This window comes from Gadus macrocephalus, chromosome 6, assembly GCF_031168955.1.
Source record: "Gadus macrocephalus chromosome 6, ASM3116895v1".
Lineage (NCBI taxonomy): Eukaryota > Metazoa > Chordata > Actinopteri > Gadiformes > Gadidae > Gadus > Gadus macrocephalus.
The window spans coordinates 18,524,641-18,536,785 of NC_082387.1; the positions used below are offsets into that span (position 1 = coordinate 18,524,641).

At 42.5% G+C, this 12,145-nt stretch overlaps 1 protein-coding gene across 1 annotated transcript in view; it reads right to left on the reverse strand.

The window, feature by feature from the left end:
• Nucleotides 1–7,508: 7,508 nt before the first annotated feature.
• ccser1 (coiled-coil serine-rich protein 1) overlaps nt 7,509–12,145 on the reverse strand; it is a 72,008-nt gene continuing 67,371 nt past the window's right edge. Inside the window, exon 11 of the mRNA XM_060054679.1 lies at nt 7,509–11,194. Coding sequence (XP_059910662.1) covers nt 11,192–11,194 — 3 coding nt within the window. The 3' untranslated portion in view covers nt 7,509–11,191. The remainder of the gene's footprint in view (nt 11,195–12,145) is intronic.

The window sequence follows — 12,145 nt, forward strand, 5'->3', positions numbered from 1 at the left end:
TCCAGCAGCCGTGTTCAGAATACATCACTGCTCTCACTCCAAAGACAATAGTGAAGAAGTAGAAGAAGTAGAAGAAGCAGAAGACAGTTCTTCTCGAGTACGGCTAAACTAAATCCTTACTGCAATAATGAGTAGTCGACTCGCTACACATGGTCCTACTTTTAAGCTCAGCAGTAACTTCGTTCTTAAATGCCTTAGAGTAAAGCAGTTAAGCGAGATTAGCCTGCATTTGACCAGAAATGTTAAGGTCGAGAGTCTGCTGGGAAGAATGAAGAGGAATGACGTAACCTAGGGCAAGTGGTGGCTCAACCAGAAAGTCTGTGATCAATAACTCCATTGACCTGGGTTTGAAACAAGCCTACAGTTTATTGCTGTCACTGAGAAATCTGTAGAATGAGTGTGGTGTTGAAAGACATTAATGCACACCTTGAATATTGCTGCTATCGAGATTATATTGCTGGGTAACTATGCCCGAGAGGGCAAAGGTATGAACATCATTGTGTATATATAACTCTATATGATAGTCAATAGGTTGAGAGGACGGATCAAATCAATGTCGTTTTTACTGATCCTCAGTAGGCTGGATTGATTGGAATTGACTGTGGGAGCTTCAGGGGATGGATTTCACTACAGAGAGGAGATACCCTGAATAGTCCAAACATATGATGCTACAGGACTGTGACAGAGTATATGTAATACAGAGCTGTGCTTCACTGTGTCTGGGGCACCACTCCAAGTCTCCAAGCACTACCCTTGTTTTCCCAGAGTGCACCTGGCAGGTCAAGTTATTTCTTGTGTTCTCACTTAAGCATGGAGGTCAGTATAAGAAACAACAGAGGGAGCCTTGCATTTCAGAGCAGGGCACTAAGTGAAAGTGGAAGATGACCCAACCAAAGGCAGAACAAAGACAATTGACAATTGAATATACAAAGTGCCTTCTCAAAAGATTAGCAACTTAAAAAGAGCTGTTTATGGACCTAAATTTGGACCTCTTGTCGAAACTTGGCTAACCGAATCATCACCTGTACCTGCCCTTACAATGATAATTACCGGTAGGTACAAAGTATTTCAGAAAAGGCAGAAAAGTAGGGACGGTTGGCGGGCACTTCATGTACATACACAAGCAAAGAGTGTATTGGTAGTGACCTACCTACTATATGCCCTGAGATAATGACCAAGATGTATGTGGACCACACTGTTATTTATCTACATGCCAAAACAAAACAGCAGGTGACGCATAAGTTAACGGCAGCCAAGTCTAGCATCTCTGACTGGCTCACACAGTCTTGTCTCACGTTAAATATTAACAAGACAGTATGCTTGCATTCCTCAATCGGCAAGAAGGAGGTCCATCATCATGATATCCTTGTTATCTCCTTGATATCCAATTATCAACAGATGCTACCAAGTTGTACATGCACTCTATCATTTTTTTCATACTAATCATACCGTATAAGCACTTGGTCCCAGGCAAGAAAAAACATTCTCAAGCCGACATACAGTTTATACAAATACACCTTGAAAGTCCTTGACAAAATGCCAGTTAGCCATCAACTGTGCCATATCATTTCTAAGTACAACGTAACCCTGACAATTTATAATGTTGTCAATTAAGCAAACACCTGTTTAATGTACAAAACGACCCATACTCTTGCTCCTTCCCCTCTGAAATAATTTGATTCACTGTGTTCAGACAACATCAGGAAAACAAGAGCCTCCCTCGGAGTCAACTTTGGAGTGCAACCAAGGTACTCTGCATCTGGTCGATCAGCTTTTTCCATAAGAGCTACAATCACTTGGAACCCTATTTCCAATAATATCCGACAAAGTAGTTTTAAATTACAACTAAAGTCATGCCTGAGATCAAATCAATCATGCGATCATTGGCTCCCTTAAGGCCCTAAGCATTTCTGTTTTATTACATTTTTTTCTCTTATCTATTTTATAATGTTTCCTGGACATTGCAATTTTTACTTTTGCTGTAAACTAGTTTGTAAAACATATCTGTCATTGTATTACCTGCCTGCCAGGGACTACAATTTCAATGTAGCATTCTAGCTAATTCTTGGACAGCTGCTAACTGTCCATTGTCCCTGTTCAATAAATTAATAAATTAAATGATGTGCATGTTTTTTTGTTGTGACAGAGTTCTCTATAGTACCCACAGCAAAGGGAGTATGATGCATTTAAATAAGTCTTTGACTGCATAAAATGAGAGAGATATAACCATTCTGGGAAAGTCTGTGGGCTTACAGAGACTTTGCTATGCCTCATTATGCACAAAGTAGTGTGCAATAAAATTATAAAGTTACAGGGAGCTGTGGGTGCTGATGTACACTAATTGACCAATAATGTAATCCAACACGCGTTGCTCGTCTTGCGACAAGTGCACATTTCACGTAATGTTGCAGATGGAGAAAGAGATTTTGTTTTGATTTGTTACTGAATACAGTGAGAGCAGAGCGATATCTGTATACAATATTTTTGTATGCAAGGATGAAATGTTAGGCCTCATTCAAAAGTAGGATATATAATTGTCTTTTACTGGACGCATTTCTTATCAATGGATCAATATTTTAGGTTATCCGAGGGAAGATTTCTTTGAAAGATTGTCTGCCCGTAATTAATTTAAGAGCGTGAATCAAACGGTAATAGTACATTCAGCATAACTTTTATGTGGCAGTTTTGCTGGAGCCACATTGCTGTAATGAATTAGATACAAAAAAGATATTCCATTACTGAATAATGAAAAACTCATTAAAATCGGCAAAACCATTCTCTAGTGATCTTATTGAGCTAATGTGAAAAATGAATGGTGGCCTCAGAATTAAATAAAGGGCACAATGTACTCTTTACGTTTATGAAATTAGATTTGTGGCAATAAATCTGCTCTGAAATATATATTGTCTAAAATAAAAGACCATTGAACAGCATGAGAACAAGGAAATGGTATTGCAAATTAAAGTGTTGATTTGGAACTCACATCAGACATGGCTTTTGAAAACACCTATTTTTGAACATCTTTGCAAACTCTTGGCCATGCAATTTCCTCTTTCAAACATGCTTTGATTGCATATCAGATTTGTTTGCGTGGATCAAAACTTTGAATTGGTTTCAATATTTATTTTCTACTGCCACGTTATTTCTGAGACTTGTTCTAAACATCTCCATTTGCCAGCAGCACCACGGTCTGACCCCACTTCCCACTTCTACCACCTGACTCTTTTTCATTCCAGCGCCTACAGTTATTTATGCAGCATTTGTTTATCTCAGAATTTCTGTTATTCAATATGCTAATAGCTTGGATATCATTTAATGTTTGCAATGCTTTCACCTGACCATTGGTTGAGTGACTGGTCCAATGTCAACACCACACACAGACTCCTGTATCCATGCAAGCCAATCTGTTGCTGTCAAAGCCAGTCATATTTTTGTAAGTGTGAGTAACTATGTGTCCCTATAGTGTGTCCATCTTGTGTCAACTCTGGCTTTGGCTTGAGAAAAAGTGAAATACATGCACATAAACATCCTTGAGCAAAGGATTTGAATGCCAAGGGTCCAAGTATCAAAGATAAAAATCAAGATAAAAATAATCTATAATTGTAAGTCATCTTCATACTGGGTATAGGCTTGTTTGTCTTCATGTTATAATAGAAAATTATATTAGACAGTAAAACAAATAATTTAACCTCAAAGAGGATGAGACTTTCGGGAAAATCCCATACACTAATATCTAGTCAATTGCTGGATTGAAAACTTTGAACAGAAGCCCCTGTAGCAAACTAATCACATGCCATATTGCCTCATCGCAGAAAAACTTCGCAGCAATTTCCGGTCCGACCCAAAATAAGCCACTACATCTCCGCTGCTGCAGTGGCAGAATATTTGGGTCAAGGTGGGTCACAAATCAAAAAACAGTTTCATGAGCCATCCAGGAGGGCTTTCTGAGCGGGGAACATGCCCATCAGCCAACCGACAGCAGATGCAGATGGTGGGGCAGCCCTACTGGGAGCCATAGGGACATGGAAACATAGCAAAGCAACTCATTACTGTGCTACAATCCAGCCCAAGTAGGCCCACTGGACAATGATGAAAGAATACCAATGGACAGCTGAACACATAGGACTCATTTCCACAGCAAAAGTAAGCAGGTGAGGCTGGTCTGCTGCAGCTATGAGCTTAAAATCTCATTTGTGATGATTAGACACTGTGAAGCCTATACACAAGAAAAAAGTGAGAACTCAGAGAATGATGATCTACTTGGAACACAAAATGGATCGGTATTGCATATATTTACTTTAATCTGGCCTTGAGGTGTTCGTAGTACATCTCAGATTAATATGCAAAAACAAATTGCCGCTAAAGTGGGTTTTGTTTACAAGAGGATTCTTTCCCTCTCTCCCTTACCTCCCTCTTCCTACCTTCTGTCCTTCCTAGGTCAGATTGTTCCTATTGTTAATCATAGGTTTGGTTGACATCTCATTTTAACCCTCTCTCTCTCTCTCTCTCTCTCTCTCTCTCTCTCTCTCTCTCTCTCTCTCTCTCTCTCTCTCTCTCTCTCTCTCTCTCTCTCTCTCTCTCTCTCTCTCTCTCTCTCTCTCTCTCTCTCTCTCTCTCTCTCTCTCTCTCTCTCTCTCTTCAATTACACTCCTCCTTTTAGCCTGAGCATTCAATTCTTTCAGCCCATCAGAGCTGTTTGAAATGGCCTATAAAACCTATTAAGGTACATCAAACTAATTGAGCAATTAAATTCTCAAATTTCTCAGCCATAAACCCCTCGGACGACGTTCTCAACGACTAAATGCTACTGATGGTGCTGCGCTACGATGGGTGTTGGTGACGTGATTTAGAACCACCCGGAGCGGTGCACCTCAAAGGGAACCCCTGGGCCCATCTCATGAGAGGAAGACGTGACCACTTTTTTATCAGCATTATTGAATCTTAGTTCTTCTTTTTCTATTTCCCTGTTTCATTGTGTTTTGCATTCAAACTTCTTCCCAGTTGGTTGCATTTGATTAAACAGAGTCGGTCTTCTACCCTCAAAGGTCTGGTGTCTTTGGAACTTCACATTTCCGTACCTACTGCACTATCGGTGTGTTACTTCTCCACTTTCACAACAGTGGGATTTCTTTCACTTGTTTCACTGAATAAAAAATGTTATCCACAAGATAAACAAGAAGGGAAAGAAAGGGATGGAGGAATCAAAAAAAGGAAAAGCAGCAATATTAACTAAGCAAAAATCTGAGATGCGCAGAGAGAGATATTCTGTCGTCCGCCTTGAGCAAGGAAACATTACTAAATTGCATCAATACTTCATGATACAATCCTAAACTACTGTGGATCCAGTGCAGGGAACCCAGCCTCTCCTCCCTTGTGCCTCCTATCATCTTTCCACCGAAACGTATCGGTTGCAGAAAGTGAATAGTCATTTATCACGGAGGTGTGTTTAAAATCTTCCCTCTAGCCCCGCTGAACTGAACTGCTCCATCATTCACATACACAACCTAAAGCAGAAAACATCCTTGCACCAAAACATCAACATCAGTTGAGAGAAAGAGCAAGGGCATAATTTACAATGACCCACTGTAAACCAATCCACTAGAAACCCGCTTAATCCTTCACTTTCACCAATCCATCCATCTAGCTGTTCATATCCTTGAAGGCACCTGGTTGCTTGATATCCCCAGCTCTTCCATAATTTGAACCTCTCCCAACATAGCCTGGGAAATCCCATGGGAAGTTAAGTAGATGTAGGGAAGAAGCGATCAACCGTCAAAGAATGGGCGAAAAAGTGGATATGACCAGAGAGAGAGAGAGAGAGAGAGAGAGAGAGAGAGATCGATCACTAAAGCAGTGCTAAACACGTTTAATTCATGAGCTCATTGGTTTCTAGACTTTTATTGAGCAATAATTTGTTGGTCGTGGATTCGAACGAATAAATAGCAAAATCTACAATCGTAATAAACATAACAAAACATTGTGATTAAAAACGTACCTTGTTAAAATCCAACCAAATAATCATAAAAAGTGGCATCACTGTCCATGATTAATCACTGAACACACTTCAGGGCAATCTTTACCATTGGGCCGCCATGTTTCACATGACCCCACATCAGTGAAAGATCTCAGGCAATAAAGGCCGGCACACACACACACACCCACTAGACAAATCATATTGTCGTTTCTAACATCAGTGGTGCGCTCATCCAGATAGCTGCAGCTGCGTAATTGACTAATAAACATTCAACCAAAGGTCATTCAATACAAATGCTGACATCCAATGTGTGGGTTTGCTTGCCTGGATATACAGTGTGTGTGCTCCTGCATAAGTGTGTGTGTCCGCGTGTGTGTGTGTGTGTGTGTGTGAGGCGGGTGGCGCAAGTATGCAATAGACGAGCTGTCCGTCACAAAAAGCAATAAACCGCTGACTTGTGGAGTGACATGCAGCATCGTAGCGGGCTCCAATCTATTCGTGTCCTGTTAGCATGGGGAACCAAACCCCGCCCCTCTGCCCTGACCCTGGGATCCCGCGACATACATGACACGGCTGTCACTCTCGGCTTACCTTGTGCCAACTCATCCACCCCTGCCTTCGCCAGATATCACCCCATTCCCTAAGCCGGCACCCACACATACTGTACATGGGTGGCTGTTTCTTCCCTCTCATCCATCTCTCCCTCTCCACTGCTCCGTCCCTCCATCCATCACCCTGGCCGACCTGCCCAGGTCATTAGCCCCAGAAATGACTCTTTTGTTCCTCTAATTAGCCTAATTATGGTTGTCAGTTATAACCCGGGCCTCCACGGGACCCCTGTGATCCTGCTGTGGCTCCCTCTGACCTTGGTTAGAGGGAGAGAGAGAGAGAGAGAGAGAGAGAGAGAGAGAGAGAGAGAGAGAGAGAGAGAGAGAGAGAGAGAGAGAGAGAGAGAGAGAGAAAGAGAGAGAGGATAAAGGGAGAAACAGAGAGAGAGAGAAAGAGAGAGCGAGAGAGAGAGAGGATAAAGGGAGAAACAGAGAGAGAGAGAAAGAGAGAGCGAGAGAGAGAGAGAGAATGTTTCTACCTCCAACCTTGTCCACAGCAGGACACTGCTTGCAGCGTTCTTTATTCCCTTCTCTCATCATTTTCCTGCATGCTGATATTATCTATTCCGGTTTAATTTTGGTCATCATGTCAGTCCTAGCGTGTCCTACCATGTCAGTGCTAGTGTGCCGAATCAATTACATTTCTATTCCCAAACCTCAATTTAGCTTTGACCAGGCACCCCCATCAACCCTTCATTGTAAGGAGGTTACAACACCATGTGCCCCCTTTTCAAAGGCTTCAACTCTAAGGAAATCGGAGGGAATAGGCTCGTTACTTGACTTGACTGTACTTTGATAACGAGTATTAGTCAGGAAGCATAGTGCTGCCCCATGGTGTAATAACTAAGATTAATGCATTCCATTACTGCTGCCTTCAATGTTCTGTTGGCAGACACCAGTTTGTGTGCATGTGAGGTTGTGTGCGCGTGCATGCATTTGTCCATGTGTGGGAGGGTGTGTGTGTGTGTGTGTGTGTGTGTGTGTGTGTGTGTGTGTGTGTGTGTGTGTGTGTGTGTGTTTGTGTGTGTGTGTGTGTCTACTGCGCTTCTCTGCATGTATAAGTAGTAGCATGGAAACTCACTGGATTATTCTCCAGGGGAAGCAACATATGTGCCGCCACTTTCCTTCTATTTAAATGCACTTTGGTTCCCCCCACCCAGTCGCATATCTTCCTTGCGCGCTAATTGCCATCTACCTGCTCTAATTAACCGGACGCTCCATAACAAGGAACGCCTGTCTACTGACATATATATGCGCGCACAGGCATCCTACCGCCAGTGACGCATTAAGGTCATCAGCATGCAGAAACATCCACCACTAAAGTAAAACCATTGCATTAAGGCCTGTTTGTGCCAGCATGGAGCCAATAAAAGACATCTCAGCCTTTATTGCGCCCCTCGGACTACTGGCACAGTGTTTAACAATAATGCAGTCTCCTCCGAGAAAATTTGCGCAACGGCTGGAATTGTACTTTTGTTCCCCGCTGTTATGTCTTGGCATGGTAAAAGTTAGCATAAAAGGTGTGTTAAGTGTTTGTGCACACACGTAGGGTCACACATGCAGACACACACACACGCAAAGATAGAGTACACACAGAGATATAACACACACCCATATGCCTATACACACACACACAGAGAAGGAACAATTGAAAGAAGAAATTTCAAGAGAAATAAGCGACTTAATTAGGGGAATGTTGTGGCGCTCCCTTAATTTTGTGGGCAGCTTTTGGCTGGCCCCAGTGTTTTCCTTTTCCCAATTACTAGCAATAAAGCACAATACCTCAAAGAACTTTAAAGAAGACTCTGCAGAAGAGTTGCACAAGCCACAAAAGTATCCGTCACCAACGACCTTGGGGCCTCCTTAAAATTGATGAGATAAGATACATTTATCCACCAGCCTGTCGGTTCATCCATCCTTCCCTCCTTCATTATTATTTCTTCTTCAATCATTCCCTCACTTAGTTAATCATTAATACAACTATACAGGGTCTCAAATGTTGGTATGGTGGACACCTACCTGCCACTCATTTGCAGAGAACGATCACGACGTCTCCAAGCAACAATGTGCTGGAGTAAACAGACTGTGGCTGGCACTTTGAGGCCCTGCCCGAATCTATCTCTCTCTTTAAATCTTAACTCTCTCTCTCCCCCTCTCTCTTCCCTTCTCTCTCTCCCCCTCCCTGGAACCAAGAGGAAGGCTCAGTCAGTGTTTAAGTATCCTCCTCTTGGTGCTCAGAGGATAATCTCATGTCTCTCCCCCCTTGAGACCCCTTCGCATCCTGAGACACCGCCGGCTGCTTCCTCTGCTGCTCTCTCTGCCTCTCCCTCGCTCTCTTGTGCACATACACACGTGTACGCAGACGCAGACGTACACTTGTTGTTTGCACACAAGCACGTCCTGTCTTGCATGCATGGAATCACAAAACAGCCAATTGGACAGGCAGATGCTCCAGCCCACAAGTGCAGGCCCACATGGACGCCGGCCAAAACCCACGCAGACACAGGGCACCAACACCGGTGTCCACACAATACATGCACACACGCGCATGTTCCGACCATCGCTCAAGCGGGCAAGAAAACACCTCTCTATGGTTGATCCTCAAGTCTTCATTTTCAGTACGCAATTATTAAAATTGTATTTATATATAGTGGTTTATATGGATCATATAGGCCTTACAATTCCCATCTCTTTAAACAATCATATTGGGGTGATAAGTGGGTGGGTAATATGTGGGTGTGTGGGTGTGTGTGCAAAGTACGTGCGTGCTTGTGTGCGTGCTTGTGTGCGTGCATGTGTGCGCACATGCATGCTTGGGAGAGAACAAGTCTGTGTGTGTGTTGCAGTGTCTGCGTGAGTGTATGTGTGTTGCAACTTTAAAAAGGTCAACCAGTGTAGCTGATATCACTGTCCAAGTGTGCTTTGAGCAGCCTATTAATCTCAATATAACAACAACCTCAATAAAAAGCTCTTGGACTGAATCTCAATATAAAGGGCCTGGATTGACTGTTGATGCTATTATTCTGTATTGAGTTCTGAGTTTCGTGTGATCGTGTTTGTTAATGACGCCGTTAATGGATTAGGTTATGCTTGACTGACTTTTACTGAGTAAGATTAAATGCATCTTCCCATTTATTGGAGGTTGACTATTGTTCATTTTAGAGATGTTAACAACACCGAACCAAACTGTGTATTTAGAATAGATCTAGAATATATTAATAAATACGAATAAAAAAACATAGCGTTTTAGTTACTTCTAGGAACAGCGTACATAAGCCAACCTTTTTTCTAATTGAACAATGTTGAAGTATCCCGATGTCATGAGAAGTCTCTCTTGTGTCCAAAACAAAATAAGAATTAAATTCCAGGACAGTTTGATAGCCCCGTCTCTGAGCATGACATTTAGTTAGTGGAAAAAACTCTCAATTCAACACTCACAGCACTCACCACAATGACCTTTAGACGTCCCTGCTGCCAACAGCCATATCTTTATTACACACACACACACATGTACACACACGTACACACACACACACACACACACACACACACACTTGGACACACACATGGACACACACATGGACGTACAGGCACGCACACAAACAATTATATATTTTAATAATAAATAGTGTTAATTTTTTACAGCAATGGGTAGATCGGATTGCTTGCTCTTGATTCGAGTATTTAGCTCCAGAGGGGCTGTGAAGACAGTGGATAGAGTGGGCATACTGACCCACTTGAACCACTGCTTGATTAACTGATAACTGAAATAGCTGAATGTTTCTCATTATGCCATTTTGTGTCATACAATTTAATTTGGTGAATGTAATTGAACATAGGTTAAATATTGCAGATTAAAACAACAGCAGAGGGGCAAAAGAAAAGGCAATTAAAAAAACAACACAGCAAGAGAATAATGATATGCTGGTATAATGTGCCCATAAGTGCATATTAACCCCAGCAGATGTAAATCATTCCCCTAGCCGTTATGATATGATTGGGTTAGCAGTGATGGATGGATAGACGAAGCGATTCATTGATTACAGATGCATACATAAACCTGGGCCAGGCGTCTCTGCTCGGCCCTTTGGGGACAGGCAGACTTATCTGTGAGGAGAAGCTACCAGCGTGAACCCCACTGAGCAGAGTGGAGTCACGTGTACCCCTAACTCACATAGCAAGGAACTGGTTTTCCTGATAAAATAAAATGCTTAGTCATTTCACCAAAAGATGAAGTCTTACTATTCAAACTAGTACTCAAAATGAAAGACTCCTGTTGTACTTTTCCTCATATTTCCCAGATGTATTACGTTGTTTAATAATTGCTTTCTGGCATCAGAAAAGGGCAGGATAGTCCAATGGTCAGGGTGTTTTGACTCCCAGCCATAAGGGTCTTGACCAAACCATGATTCCCAGGGTCTACATATAAGCATCCTGGAGCAAGGTCAGGCCTAAAACCCCTACCTGCTTTATTAATTAAGCGGTTTTAGAAAAGGATGTGCTTCAATGAGGAAACTATTTGTGTTACTAATCCCAGTATTTGGTTTGTAGCATGACCTGAATAAGACAGCAGCACCCTACCTGTTGGTCTCCTTTCACCACATGCCGCTCACTGCTTCCAGCACAGACAGAGTGAGACATGTGTGGATGGATGGAGGGAGGGATGGATGAATGGATGTATGGAAAGACAAGAAAAGAAAATGAGACAAGACAACATTACAAATGAAGATGTTAAGGTGAAATTGTCAGGCTTTACTACTTGCATTGCATGTCGACATGAACATGGACATGAATACAGACCAAGGGGGAGGGGAGGGGAGAAGCAGACTGACACATTGACACTGACATGGAGGGGAACGGTTATGTGTGCCGACAGATCCGGGCACATGATGTGGACCATCCTGAAAACAAGCCAAATACATACTGGAGAAGCAGAAAGGCATGATATAACACATGATGGTACCATATACCATCATATAGTATTCCATATAATATGGAATAGGTTTGTTATTTTGGAGAAAACATAACAAAAGAAGATAGCAAATGAATAAAGTGTTTGAAAATGTGTGTATGTTTTGATTTATGCATGCATCAGCAATGCACTCACATAAAACACGGTTTCATACCATAACACAACACACACCAAACAAGATTGAGGGGTTCGAATGCCATTGCACTCACGCACACACAACAGTTAAAAAAGCAGACATTTAAAGGCACTAAAGATGTGACATAAAGAAGAAAACACACACACACACACACACACACACACACACACACACACACACACACACACACACACACACACACACACACACACACACACACACACACACACACACACACACACACACACGCCGACTTTGATTTAAAACTTCCATTCCAATCCAGCCTGTTGTAGTGAAGTGCATTCTGGGAAACCAGAGGCGACAGGAGCCGGGGGATTGGAGGTCGGCTGGAGGAGAACAGCGGGGCAGAGAGAGCCAGCACTGTGGGAGGTCTGGACAAGGAAGCGGGGAACGGGAGAGGAGACGCGGAGGAAAGAGAGGGCGGGAAGATGAAA